General features: G+C 39.0%; 1 protein-coding gene across 2 annotated transcripts in view; it reads right to left on the bottom strand.

The window, feature by feature from the left end:
• PPP3CA (protein phosphatase 3 catalytic subunit alpha) overlaps positions 1-15,694 on the bottom strand; it is a 195,828-nt gene that overhangs the window by 99,538 nt on the left and 80,596 nt on the right. For both annotated transcript variants that reach the window (XM_040598681.1, XM_040598690.1), the window contains exon 2: positions 13,556-13,756. In XM_040598681.1, coding sequence (XP_040454615.1) covers positions 13,556-13,756 — 201 coding nt within the window. The remainder of the gene's footprint in view (positions 1-13,555; positions 13,757-15,694) is intronic.

The following is a 15,694-nucleotide window of genomic DNA, read 5'->3' as shown; positions in this document are numbered from 1 at the left end:
CCATGCTTTCCCTGTAGATAGGTACTTTGGGGAGGTCCTTTTTTACACCCCTGCAGCCCAAAATACTAACGTGAGTTGAATCAAATACTTCACTTCCAAAGGTTTGAAGACATTTGGGCCACCTCAATACGGAATAAAGGTACCAGTCAGATTTTTGTGCAAGCCAGATTCTGTGCCCAGGTACTCCTGAGGACACAAAAATCTATTTAATATATCACCTATCAGTGAGGCCAAGGTTTCAGTTGAAACAACGACACATCAGGAGGATGGACCCTCTTCATGATTACTTTTTTTTTTTTTTTCAAAGTCTTGAGTAAGCAGTACTTTGTGAGTCCAAAGACAGACAGAGAGAGTAGGTGGTTAAGGAGGGTGCAGATGAGACAGCCGCAGGTACTCAAAACAGCCTTTGAACACCATGCTCTCCTCCATATACTTCAGTAAGCTTAGTGGGGAATGATCATCAGTCAGGCACTGCAGAGTAATAGCTCTTAGAGATAGCTTAGATGTCAACACTGCCTGTCCCAGGAAGCACATGAAATGACTTGGTCTTGAGAAAAGACAGATGACTCACAGCTCAGAGAGCAACTCTTCGATGGCCAGATTTTCAAGAATAATCTCACTGGGGTGGGGAAGGAACTGCATATAGTCCTCCTATGAAGAGTCAAAGAAACGTTGCAGAGGCTTAGTCTGATGAACTGGTCTGAGATCAGATGAGTCACTGGGGTTCTTGGAGCAAAACGCACAACGTGGATAATCGATAAAACAGGCTCAGACATTAAGAGGGATAGTCTTGATGTCTGAAGAATATGATGGCTTTTGTGAGGAGTTAACCACCTTCCCTCCCGATGCAGTTGGAACAGTAGGAGGTCTGCTCAGAAACATGGTGTTAATAGGGAAGGAGGAATGTGTGCAAGTTGGAAGGAAGAAGATGGATTCGTTGAAAAAAGCAGCAGCAGAATTTAGCCCTGATCTATCTTTGAAGCTGGCTCTGCTCTGAACAAGGGGCAGAACCATGTGACTACCAAAGGTACCAGCCAAGCTAAATTATTCTGTGATTTTAAGGAAAGGGCTTAATGCAGGAAGAACATAACAAAAATAACATTATCTTCATTACTGAATTAAATCCTATGCTGAAAAAAAGCTTTTGTTTGGAGAATAAGTCACTGATGCCTAGGGAAAGCATGTGATGAAATAAGAGCAAAAGAACCTGGAAATGTAAGAGAAGACAGGTATCTTTTGGCAGACTAATGCTTTCATTTTGTTTAAACTAGCTAAAGTGAGTCATTTAGCTTCAATAGCACAGCGAATAACTGCTATTGCTACAAAGTTTTAACCTTTACACATTCGATTAATGTTAAACCCTAAAAGCTCTTCAAAGAAAAAAAGCTTTATATAAAAACTAGGAATTCATATTCCTGATATTGTTATAGATTACAAAAATTACAGCCCTTGAGGTTTTAGAACTCGCACAAAACAAAGTTCGATCAACTAATGTAAAAACTTAAAATTTTTTGCTTATGCAATTGAAACACACTTCCTTCTGCCATAAAAATCTGTACCAAGTAAAGGTAGCAGATCATCATCATTTCACTGCCACCTCAATCCCACACAAATCCAGTTTATTTTTCAGTGCGTCCCCAAGTAAGATAACCTGAAATTTTTCCCAAATGCTTGCTCAGAAAATTAGACTTCAAAATTAAAGGCTAACTCACATTAATTGCTTCTGCTTATCTTCTCTCCCACACTTGTGGTAGTCTGGCCTATGCCTACAGCAACACCTGGAGAACTTCGTGTTCTGGCCTTACCATAATGGTTATTCTTTCTCTCTTGCACATTACAGAATATATAGTCTTGATGGCAGGTACATCAGGAAGCAGCCAGACATACCAAACACATACCACCTAGTCTCACATGAACACTGGTTTACCATGTATGTATGGTTTACTCATATCAAGTAAAATTTTGGTGAAATGGCTATCACCTGTCATAGGCGCTAATAATTAATTGTGGTTCAGGGACACATTTTCTTATTTGTTTAGAATCTAAAGATGATTTTCTCTTCAAAAGGAGTTTTACCCTTCCAACCGGAGTTTTTGTTATTTTTTTGGAGAAAAAAAAAGTATAGCCTAGTTTTAGATATGTAGGTTGATCTCAAAAGCAGCTCTCAAGCCTACCTCTCTTTACTTTTAATTGTTTATCTGCACTGAGGCTAGCTTTTTCCCCTCTTCAAGCCTGCTAAGAGCCAAAGGAAATGAAGTGGAACAAAGAAGCAACATTAGCTTTCATAATTTATTGTTACAGACAACTCCGACTATTGCCCATGACAGAAAGTAAGCCAAGCAGAAACAAAATTGAAGTGTTCTTGTACTGCCACTTCGTCAAAGGCTGAAGTCACAGGATTGATTTCTAAGGCCACTGGCAATGTCCCCAGCCCACGCTAGCACCCTGCAACTCTCAGGCTGTATGTACAAAATGGCACTGAACACAGAAGAGAACATGCATGCATGAAAGATGAACTGAAACGCATTGTGGGTTGTCTTCTTTGTTTGTTTTTTTTTTAATATTATATATTAAAATCCTATTTTAAAGTGTTGTTTATTAATACGGGTTAATAAAGACTAAATCTTGATACAGTTTGCTCAATTTTATCTCCTTGAGTTTTCAGGAAAAAAAAATATCTAGTTGGATAAACTCCTGCAGTGAACTCCTACATGCAATTCAATTGGATTTCTGAATTCAACCCATTTTGATTAAAGCAATACTTTTGTGGTGTTTTCCACTTGTAAAGGTACAATTTCTTGCAGAAGTGCATTTGGAGCAAGAAGGGGGAGTAAGAGTGAGTGTCAAATATTCAACATGGCAACTTACAGAAGTAACATCTGAAAGCAATAGTGCTGATACACCTAATGAGCCAGAAGGATTCTCTGCAGCACGTTCCCTTGTGCTGAGCACCAAAAGGATGATTTTGATTCTTAGCCACAGGCTGTTAAATTGGAACTTAATCCATTACCACTGTTCTTGCGTTGCCTGCTTTAAAGATGACAATGTAGCTGGATTTAAAAAAAAAAAAAAAAAAAAATCACAAAAAGGAACAACACTGACTTAAATCAAGTGATCCAAGAGGTTTAGACAACTGCTGAGCTCAAGGGATTATTTACACAATAAAGAAGTGGAATGACAAAATTCAGATTTAGATTCCTCTTGAAAATTTAATTCTTGCTGAATCTTTGGCAGAAGATGAGGAGCACAATCCTCCTCACTTATCAAGAAAATTTTCTCAGGAAGTAATTAGCATCCCGAGTGGTATCAATACATGAATTGCAACTAGATTTAAATGCCCAAATTTAAGAGAACAAAGAAGCCAACACAGTCATTCCGGAGACAGCACCAAAGAACATTTGAAACTTACCATTTAACAATTTGATGCCCTAAAAAAGGCACATAATGACCCCTGGGTCAGAAGAAAAATGCCATGGCTTGACACACTCTAGTACAAATCACATACACTATTTCCACAATCCCCTATGACACTTCCCAAGACTTTCCAAAGGCAACTGCAGATTAAAAACATGCTCCTGTTCAGCATAATTAATTTTCACGATTGGAGCATTTATTTAGTAAGCGTAAATTTTACAGAGTTTAAACACAATTTAAAAATATGAGGGTTTTTAAAAAATAATTTAAATATTTAAAACTATAGAGGGTTGGGGTTTTTTTCATTTAAAAAGGCAGTATCTTCACAGAGGATACCATATACACTTGGAAATTATTCTAGAAATGTTTTATCTAGATAAACTGTAGAAAACTAAACAGAGAAAGTATCTGTCTCACCTCTGGCAGCATTATTTAGAAGAATTAAAATGCTTATGAAAAAGCATCTAAAGGCAGGACGAAGTAAGGAGCAACCCACCCCAGAATAAAATCCTTCTATAAGCATGATTTACAACTTCTGATGCTCTCTCAGTTATGCTCTTCCTAAGTGATGACAGGTAATGTTCATAATATCTCTTGGGAATTAATTTACTAATTATCTTTTTTTCACTTGCCAGTGCTTCACAGTCAGGTTTTGGTGAGAGGTTAGACACACAAACATAAAGCACAGAAGAAGGCAAGAGATGGCTGGTGTTAAGCTCCAAAAGCACTGCTGGACTCTAAACAACAGGGGCACACATCTGTACAGTGATTCCCAAATCACATCAACATAGTGGTACCTCCACCAAGTGGCAATGGTCAGCTGACACAAAACACTGTTTGTCTCTTGTCTTGCTATTAGTCCACCCCCTTGCACTCTTCTAGTTCCTCCTCTTCTCTCCCATAGCTGTTCCTGGCTTGACTTCAACACTACAGCTGCTCTACAATTGTTGCAGGTAAAGTGTGATTAAGACAGAAACAATCCTCCTTCCAGCATCACGCACACACGAAGTGGGGAGTGCAGGTTCATGTGTGACTAGCAGATTTTTGTTTTGCTGGGGGGGAAGGTAAACATATGCTGGAATTTCCCTCTGCCCCCTTCTAGGTCTTACTCATTTCAGTAGCTCCTCCATCCAAAATGGGGAAGGAAGGAATGTGGGTGGCTGCAATTTCAACAGTGATCCCACTGCATTCCCACACCCCTTGCCAATATAAACTATGACCTAAGATTGAGTTAAATTAACCTGAGGCCAGAATCAAAAGGAGGAATAACTAAGCAAAACTAAGAGGACATGAAAGGCAAGAACAAAAGATCTCTTTCTTTCTAATGAGGATTACACAGTGCAAGCGTCATGGTTATTTTCAAAAAATAATCCAAGTGTCTAAGACCCAGAACTACCCAGTCCTAACTAAAATCGTGCCACTGACTACACAATTGCAAAACAAATAAAAAACCTGATGTACAAGTTTCAGAAAAATCTTCGAGAAACTACAATAGTACATCATAGCAATGGTGTTTATGTCTTCTTGGAACAGCCCTACAAGAAATGCTAACATGCTATACTGTTCTGTCGGTATTTTTACATGATGAAGAAGCACCCACATGGTAAATAAAAGGTAAGACGAATGAAGTCCTAAAGACTTAGATATTTGCAAGCAGTTGTTTTTTTATTTTTGCTGGTTATTTTTTAATCAGTGCAATTTCTGTACTGACTTGAAGCCCAACGCATATTTGATCCTCCATTTCACAGCATCAAATTAAGCTCCATATCTGAAGGGCATCTCAGATTCCACAATTTCACTCCCGTTTATTTGACTATGATTTTTGCACCAAAGCAAGTTAACTATAGATGGACTATTTGTAAGAACAAGGGAGGTAGTTGTAAAGAATACGATCTGTAGTATCCACAGTCTTGGCAATAATGATAGATTTAAGCAGTCGCTACTAGAAAACATCAGCTCTGCCAAAATGTCAGATGCTAATGTCTGAAGCAGCTCAATTAAGTTACAAGATGCAATCACTTTGTTCTACCAGGGATACAGGCAGGCACATTTCAATCTGTATCTGGAACTGACAGAAGCATTTATGGAAGGAACAAATAAAAAAAACACCCACCTGAATACGTACAGCCTTACATCTTCACTTTTTTTCTGAAGTCGCAGTTTTTAAGCCACAAGTGATTTGATGTATTATGAGTTCTCAATAAAGCATGCAAAATAGCTGGAACAGTGTCAGTTTTAATCAGCAATCCAATTAAAGGATCCAATCAAATTCACTTTAGCTGTTCAACAGTATGTTTATATCACGAATTATTTTTAACAGGAGTTTAACGTGCAGGTTCTCTGTATTTTAATAACACATTCAACAGCAATATGTAAAGAGAAATAATTATTTGAACAGCAAACTGTGCTCATGCGCACATTGAGGAAAAAGAGTATAATAACATTTTAAAAAATGATGGGAAATATTTCTTCATGAAGTCTAATTCACTATTTATGTCAGAGATTTATTTTTAAGTCAGAGAATACACCTGCCTTATACAGGCTTGTAAAAAAATTTAGACTATGATTTGTTTTCAAGCAGGATGCAAGAGTAGATGGTGATGTTGATACTTTCCCCTTCCTCCTCTTCGAGGAGGTTTCAACCTGTTCTGTTGAAATGTCATGTTATTTACACAAATGAGATTGTGAACTGATACTAAGAAAGAAACCAGTCAAAAGTTTATTTCAAACCGACAGTTACCTCAGGGCAGCCAAAGTTCATTTTCCTATGATGCAGGAGAATTCACTGCAAGCAATTTCTTCTGAGAGCAAGAATAATTTGCTGAAATGTGTGCGGTGCTCAGATGTTACTGGTCCACACAGGGAACGTATACCAGAGTAACACAGAAACTCAAAATGTTGTAGTTATACCAGAAACATTTGGGACTCATGCCTTAAAAGGCTTGAACAAAAAAAAAATTCCAGGACATTTTCTGAAGGAATACCAAAGCAGTTAAAACAGCTAAAGAAGTTATTCAAAACTGAAAGATACCATTACTTGGCTAAGATACAGAAATAAAGTGTTGAACTGTAACCTGCTTGGAGGGCAGATGCCATCACTTACATACTCTTAGTATAGCAAACAATATTAAAGATTTTTTTAAAGATAACTAATGAGTATGCGCATTATGGCAAAGAAGGGAAAATAATAATTCTTCTGGTTAACACTTAACCTCAGAAGCTGCAGGCATCTAGGCTTCAAATGGGCATTAAAGCTTTTAGATTTGGGAATGTGAAGACACAAGCCACTCAGGATGAAGATTTAAAATTTGATCATGTATATGCTATTTTCATGACACATAAGTAAATATTTTAGTTACAACACTGTCCTGGAAATTCAAAAGAGTTGCCTCAACAGTAATCATGGTATATTACGTTTAGAGTATAAAGTAAATTACTTAAGTGAGAAATAGAGAAGTTTTAACTAAACGTGCTTTTACTGAAACATTAATTTCAGACAAACTTTGATTTGTGCTGATATGCTTAGATCTCATAGGACATGTAGGTCCCTGATAAGAAATCTTGTATATTTTCCATACTGGAATTCTATCTTAAACTGCTTCAAAGGTAAAAATCAGAAAGAACTGTGTTAGTTTGACTCTCCATTGCATCAGATTATTTACATGTGCTACAGTTCAATGCAATTTTAAACACGATTGTCTTTTTACTATAATGTGGGCATAAATACTTCTAGTAGCTTGCCTTAGCATTGATCACTTTAGCTAGACATTCTTGATTTTTACAAAGTTGTAATTTGCACAGCACTAGCAACCTACTAATATTATTTTATGCTACTTAAGTAGAGAAATTAGGCAAAGGAAAAATTATGTGGAACATAAGGAAACGTTCAGGCCTAAGAGACCCTACCATCCCATGAAATAACATATCCAGAGAATACCTGTATGCCTCAAAGACACGTGCTGGCAGGAAAGGGCACTCCCTCTATAGTTTTTATGGGCCTATAATGCAGCAGAGGTTTCTGAAGGTCACCAGAGTTGCTGCAGCTCTGACAGAGGCTGTCCCCAAATGCCCAAAATGTCTCCCTTCCCATCAATTTAAAGTTCAACTTGCAAAAACTCTCAGCATGCTCATGATAATACAAACATTACAAGCAAATCAAGTAAGTTGTAAATCCATACTGCCGCAACATTCAACCAATCCAATAGAATTTTTACTCAAAGACATTACAATGAAACTGCAAGTGGATGTATTCCCCCTTAGTACGCACAAGGTTAGTTCTTACATACCTACTGGAAATACATACACACCCTACTTACATTACGCAATGCAAAGAGAACAGCAAGGAACAGTGGTTTCCTTGTATCTACCACATCCATAAATGCACGAACTGCAAAACCAGGAGTTAGTAGAGGAATATATGGCCAAGGAAAAGACCTGTAGAAACTGAAACTTCCTACACTGCAACAGTAAGCTTTTATTCTGTCTTTATCCAGTGCTCTCCTATCCTCACATACCAAGCTGCATGCACCTGGCATTTCAGGAAGCTTTGAACACAGGACAGCAGAGTCAGGGCTTTCTCAGTAAAGTACCTGAAGGTTCAGAAGAAGATTATATGCTTGTTTTACCTATTTCCTATTTTTTCTAAATGAGGGACTGACAGATGCTGCCCCCTGTGCCTGCACATGGCCTCACTATTGTTACCAGGCCAGAAACCATTATCATTGCCACTGCTGCTGGTGGCACCCACAGAAACAGAATTGAGAACATCTGTACACAGGCAGCTGCCTTGGTAATGTTCATACATTACAGAAAATCATCACGTGCAAAAAAACACAAGTCTATAAAGATGAATATGACTTAGGGTTTTTTGTTCTTAGTTTACTGGAGGAAGCTCTTGTAAATAACGATGGGCAGAGACTAAGCAAAGGGAATGCACACTGGGTACAAAAAATGAGAGATGCCAAATGTTACAAGAAGAAACAGAGCAATTACTTTTTAAATGGATATTGACAGGGAAAAAAAGACTTACCTGAAAAACACCAACACACACCTCTGACTAGCTTATTCTTGTGCAGTCATATATGCAAGAGATATGCTATTTTCATTCAGTATTTTTTAAAATCTAACAATATCCTCAAGAAAAATAATCCAAATGGTACAAACACACACAATAATAGATATTAAACAAACATACCACTTAGAGTTCTAGGTCTACCCTCTAGTTAAGTATGTTATTTAAGAAGGTATAAATTAAAAATCACAGAAAAGTTAAGGTGGGAATGTCATCTAGAGCAACCTCCTCTGCTCAAAACAGGGCCAACTTCAAAATTAGAACCAGCTTTGAAGCTGGAATTGGCTGTTTTTTGAACACCAAAATAGCTGGCGACAACAAATTCTGCAACATGACCTTTGGGTTCTTGTATTTTAATCCTAGCCCCTCCAGATTAGTAAAGCCATTTAACCTCCTGTAGCTGGTAATTTTTGCAGATGTTGGAAAACAACAATTTACCATGTTCCAAAAGTGCAGGTTCAGTTGCTTTGTAAAGGACCACTGAACTGAGGCCCACTAATGTCAATAAATCACACACCTAGTAATTAAAGTAAACACTACAAATTTTGGCAAAAATAAAAAATATCCATATTTAGGATGTGACAGAATTAAGGTTTCAAGTACAACCTCTCCTGCATATGCATCATGTTACAGATTCCTTAATTATATAGTCACTTTCTGCTCTTTTCCATGCAGTGGACAGAATATTCACCCAGTGAGCAACTTTCAAGTTGTGTTCTCTTCATTGTGTGAAATATGCTTTAGCTACAAAATGTTTATGAACCTTACTCTGAAGACAGCATGATCAGCTTGCTCACAGTCTTGCAACACCACCCAGTATAACAGTATTTCATAATTACTAAAGACCCGTGTTAATTATTGTGTTCAACACACAGGTGAGGTAAAGGATCCATTTTACTGGGAGCCAAACAAGGCAACGTTGCCGTCAAAACTTTACCTAAATTCATTTTTCTGACATAAAACATTCAAAAATCCCAAGAACTTATCTTATAGATAGTTCTTGAATATACAGAGGTATTCTCATATATTCACGCACAGAGAAAGTTACCCATGCACTGAAATCAAAGGGACACATGCTTGGCATGCAGTTGAGAGTGCTCAGTACTTAAGAACAGCAGGTTTTAGATCTGGAAGTGAGGGTCCACAAAAACAAGCAGGTAATTACTAGTCATGCAAAGGGTAGCATACATCAGTTACCCAGAACCACTCTGTTATAGTTATGAACCTATATAATAAAGCCACATAAAGCTATCCAGGTAATCCAAAATCTTGCATTCCCAACTGTTCTTTGGAGCATGACTTCAGTAAATATTGCCATCAGGGAGGTTCAGACATATACTTCCTTAGCTTTCTAGGAAAAAAAAAATCAATTAAAAATGAGCCCATTTCTCCATGTGTCATTATACTGTTATGAACATAAATCAGGACTGGAAATTCTAAGGCTGCCACAGAGAAGTCTTTCATCTGAACACTGAACAGCTGTAATCTGGTGGTAGATCAACCTCATTAAACCCACAAGCTTAAGACAAAGACCACATGCCTCCAAAAGAAGAGGGTATAGATGAAGAAGTCAGGAACAATCCATCTGTGAAAGGTGGTTCCCTGTCCCCTTGCCATCTGCCCATTCCCTGGTGGGTGAAGGTCGGCATGGACACTCCCCATGGTGCTGCAGGCAACTGGAAAGCATCCTGGTAGCCCAGGGTGCCTGGCTCACTTCTTCCCCACACTGGAAACCCAGATTACTTCGCAACCCTTGTGCCAACCCCTCACTGCTTCCAGTCATGAGACAGATCTATACTAGTAATTGCTTCTACCACAGCTGTTGCTCTACAGCCAGGCCCACTCCACCATATGCCCCTTCACCTCCCAGAGCAGGTGACAGAGCAGATGCCTTGCCCAGCTAGTCCCAATACTAGTCCAAATACTGTCAACCTCTTGCTGATCCTCCTACTTTGCCTGCCCAGCCATCCCCTGACAACCTCTGACAGCCTCTTGGCCATTTTCTTGTCTCCCAAGCTTTTCACCTCTATCACATACTCGTCTTCAAGTCAAGTGGCCAGTCTCAATCACCTCCTTGTCATCTCTTGAGCAGCCTATCACTACTTCTCACCCCTACTTTCAGCCTCCCACTCAATACACTCACTTCTTTTGACCTAATTCTCTCCATCCTTCCCAACTCACATGCACAAGTCAAGACAAAGTTGCCTCAACACTTCCCAGATGCAAGAAGAGTCCTGATAGCAGAGGACTCTGAGTCTTTCCTTAGTCCCAGCTCTGTTCAGATTTATACCCAGTGAACAGCCAATCTGTCTAACAAATGCAGAAATAGTTCACCTGGGTTGTAAGCCAGAACTGTAGCAAACCATCCATGCATGTACATATGTATGTAGCAAATGACAGAATCTGAGCTAAAGGTCGCAAATTAATTAGCAATAATTCAAAAGGCTTATAACCTTGCCAAATTTGAAAACAAAATGTATTACTTCAAAGTGAGTGTCACATTGGTGCTTCCAGCTAACTACAGACACAGGGTAAGTTTCACACATAAATGCAAAATAATGGACTTTGCATTCCACATTAAGGCTGTTTGTATGTCTCCCCCCATCACACAAATCATCTCCTTCAAATCCAGGTCTTCTATGTACCCACTTTGTTTCACATGACTTTGCTTATAAACACAACTCTGATATTTTTTCTGAGGACAATTATATCACCCCTTAAAATAAACAGAACAAATTTTGAGCTGAGGGATGGCTACACAAGGCTTTATGAAAAAACTTTGCATGTTCTTTACCATTTATCAAGCATATCACTGTACTAACCCACAGTGCTCTTATTTCAACAGCTTTGCTGTTATACCTCCCCTTTTTGATGATCACCATCTCATTACCCAGCTATAGGGATATGTTTCTAAAAGATGAATGCATCTCCCACAAAGCACCCCATATTAATGATTTATGACTGTCACTCCAACAAGACTGTTTGCCATGCCTAAAATCTAAAACTTATTTTCTTCTCCACTCTGTCAGTGATTTTGTTTGTTCTTCCATACATTTGAAAAAAGCTTTCTTGTACTCCATAGTTATTTCTTGATTGCCTGCGTATCTTGCACTTCGACCACATCATTGGTCAACTGATACTCTCTTTAGCTAGTCACCTGCTGTCATACTACTCATGCAAAGAAAACTGTCAGGCCCACAACAACATGCTTCACAAGCTTTCCCAACCTCCCCCTCATAATTTTTTTTTTCTTCTTTTGATGATTGCTTTCATAGCTCCAGCTTTCATGTTTGTTCATATAGAACATTAGCGGGGTAGCTGAGAAGTGCTAACAAGCATTAGGAGCCCAGATTTCCTACGCTAGTTTAAAAGACAGTAGCCACCCCGAAGACTGCTGATCACAACCACTGCATGAGAATAATTTCAAAAGCAGGAACAAAGCAACGTGTAGGCTCAACTGAAAAAAGAATCAAAGACTTAAATTATACCAGTGTTATACAATGGGGTAACCTTCAGGAGATTAATCTCCAAAATATAATTCAGAACAATTCCGATACCTTCAAAAGCATTTAAGAAAAAAATCTAAAGAGAAAAATTTAAAAGACAGAGAGAGAGAACACATTAAACATGGACTTACAGAAATCAGCCGGGACACACCACATCACACCTATCCTCCTACAGTCTACACCACTCAATGGATTTTAAAAAATTACACTCAAATAAAAGGAAAAAATCAACAGAAAAGTAGAATTTTCTGAATGTCTGCTACTCAGTTATGGACATGGTATTGCACACCTCTATGACTTCTTTCATTTATCCTAAAGTGCCAAAGAAAATGTCTGCAGAGCTTCACTCCTAGCCTACTCAGGGGATCTTTTTATTCATCCTACTTCCTTTATTCATACATAAGCCACAACATGATTGACATCTTTTCCATCAGAATTGTATGGCAGTATGACAAGCTAATCATTACATAAAAGATGATACACATTACCTCTCCAGGTCAATCTACAATCCCCTATTTCAATGTCATTTTTAAAATTACAAGCTTTAATAACTTGTGCATCATTCTAGTCTGGATACTATGCTCTTCAGAGATTTCCTGAAAATGAAGGTTTTGCTACTTCCGTATAGTTTTTGGTAAATGCTACCAGTACTAATGATAAAGACAGGTAACCATTCTTCTGCAGCAGATGAACCTATTTCTTTAACCTTTGTTAGGTCTCTCCAGAAACAAAAGTGACAAAAAAACCTGCCTTCTTAAACAGAGTTTTGTACTTTGGTTTCATAGTTCAAGCTGGCTGGAATCAGTTACTTTTTGCCCCACAGCTAACTTTCTATGCCACAGAAAATTTCTTGCCAAAAATCCATTCATATCCAATAACAACAACAAAACAGAGGAGGAGGCACATTACAGCAAGCAAATGCATTCATACATTCAGAATGCAGTCAGAGGCAGGAGACAATTAGAGAAGGAAATTCAAAGTATAAGGCATTTCCTGAGGATTAATGAGTGGGTGGTAGTGTTTGATAGTCAAGGGCAGGATGGGTTCTGCAACCAGCAGAATTCATTAATCCCCCAGGCAACACAAACTGGGATTCTGCTAATTTTTTTCCTTTACACTGAACTTGTTATTTTCCTTTAGCATTTAATTAAAATTTCCATTTACTCTGACACCATTGTTCCTTCAGAGCCCAACACTGTCTGTATGTCTGAACAGTGCTACTATGGTAAATTACATCTATAAAATCACGGAATTAATACGTGGTGCAAAGCCCAGATATTTTCTGAAGTTTAAGAAAGTTCTGATCTTCTCCTAACAACTAAAAATGTTCTCTGCCTTAGAAACAGAAGGCTCAGCAGATGTGATCCTTTCCTCTAATTTACAAGCTGCTTGATGGCCTCCATTATCCTAGTGGTAGCAGACAAAAAGAGAATCAAGTATTGGAGAAAAAAAAAATATTTTCAAGCTGCCTTTCAGCTCCTTAGGAAGCCACATACACTAATGTATTACTTAACACATCCCAAACCAGCAAACATTCCCTCCATCACCGTAACTCCATACTAACCTGTGACTGGTGCATCTATGTCCAGCAAATTTTTTTCCTGACGGAGAATTGAAGCTCCCTCTGTTATTATTCTCAAAGCAACGCTCTCTTCCAGTCTCCCTTCTTTCATAAGGTGTGCCTTTAAGATATCCACACGAGGTTTTCCATCATTATCAAATACTTCCTTAGCTGTGAGCCGGTGACTTGGAGGAAATGGGACAGCTGAGTGGAAAAAAACAAAAGTATCTGGTCACTTTTTACAGCAAAGGCTCTATTGCTGATAATGACACATTTCAAAAGACACCTCTGCTGCAAAGCAGTGTTAACATGGATTTTCTACTGTCTCATAATTTGTAGTTTACATTGTACATAGATTATCAAAGATACCATTAAAGTGTATGTATTCTGCTGGCAACATTATTCATGCATGCAAGAACAACTAATTCATCCTTATAAAAAAACTGAGAGGAAGATTTAGGCCACATTTACAGGTAGATACATTCAAACAAGCCCCCCAAAAGGCATGGGAATATCGGGGAAAGAAGGGAATAAAGCTTAAACTGCTCTTAGCAGCACTAGAGAACACTGATATACCACTTCCTTCCATTAAGAGCATAAGATGCACAAACAAGTGCAATATTTAATTTCCCTGCATGGACATACATAGATACACTCCAATTAATATGCTAAAATCCAAGACAGACCTCTCTCTAACAAGTTGGGACAGGGAGATGGAAGATGTCTTCCCTGCATAATAGTTAGCTACTCAAGATACATTTGAAGCCCATCAAAGCGGTCCTGAGTGCCAAACAGACCACTCCAGCAAAGGCAGGGCAGAGGATGCATCAGACTGAAGTTGGAAATAAATGAATAAATAGGCAGGTTACCCTAGCAACACGGCAGCAACTAGCAAGCTGCGTACTGCTGTCACGTAAGGTCTGAGGCATACAGCAAACTTCAGATGCTTCTGCTCTCACACTCTTGGAGCCAGCTGGAGCGAGAAGGCTTGAAGTTGATGCTGTCAGCTGCCAGGATGACGCTGGAGTGTTATCCCAGCTTAATCCCCTTTCCCTCACAGTTCAATCAGAGTGGCATTAGGCACTGCCTGCCTCACCAGCCACAGGGTAATTACACTGATCCCTACCACAGCTGCAGAAGGGTCAGGTTGTTTGGGAGCTCCAAGCAGGGAGGTGGCCTCTGGGCTGGTCCCAGCTGGCCACATCTGCAGTGCAGCCCTGTCCCTGCCAAAGGGCCTTGTGTCCCGTGGAGTGTCTTACTGGCAGCTCTGTCACATTGTGAGACACAAAACCCTAATGCAGCAGATCAATGTATCTGTGAAATAAGAAGGAAACTGAAGCTAACAATCAGTGTACTTCAGAAACAGCCCACAGATCACACACCTCATTTAAAGCCCAAGCCAAGAACTCTTCACTTAGACCAGAAGTAACAGAGCAGATAATAAACAATTTCACTTCTTGCAGTTATTTTCCACTGCTATTTTAAACACAAGCATCTTCAGAAAATGCTGTTTGTTTGTTGTTTTGGGTTTTGGTTTTTTTTTTGGGGGGGGGGGCAGGGCGTGGAGCTCAATTTCTTTTTTTTTCTCCTTTTTACTGCACCAGATCCAGCAATCCATTTACTGAAATAGTCTGGTGGGACTAATGAATGTGGGTCTTACCAATACACTGAAGTCCAACTGCTCTCAGACTTAAACATGGCACAAAACAGGGAAAAGGTGAATGTTTGTGATGTCCCAGACATCACTGGGATTCTCCTGAAGCAATGAGACCTACAACCAACATTGAAGTTAAAATACAGTCCTCAGCTCTGGAAAGCCCTGCCACAGAGCCATGGCAAACCTCTCACTCAACTGACAAGAACTAGACCACTTGCAATTAGTTTATGTTTTAAATGGTACTTCGGTAAGAGGTAGGCTGTTAAAGATAAAAACCTCACCCCCTTCTCTGCAGCTACTGCAGTTAACCCCATGCCATGACATTCACAAAAAATAGGTTATATGCTTTGTCAATCTTTCATATATCTGCAGCAGACCCTCAAAAGCAAGATACCTATATCACAGAACCATAGAATGGTTTGGGTCAGAAGGGACATTAAAGATCATCTAGTCCCAACCCCCTGCCATGGGCAGGGACACCTCCC

Source organism: Falco naumanni, chromosome 1 (assembly GCF_017639655.2).
Source record: "Falco naumanni isolate bFalNau1 chromosome 1, bFalNau1.pat, whole genome shotgun sequence".
Taxonomy (NCBI): domain Eukaryota; kingdom Metazoa; phylum Chordata; class Aves; order Falconiformes; family Falconidae; genus Falco; species Falco naumanni.
Note: the sequence above shows the minus strand (reverse complement) of the source record. Positions and strands in the feature narration are given on the sequence as shown.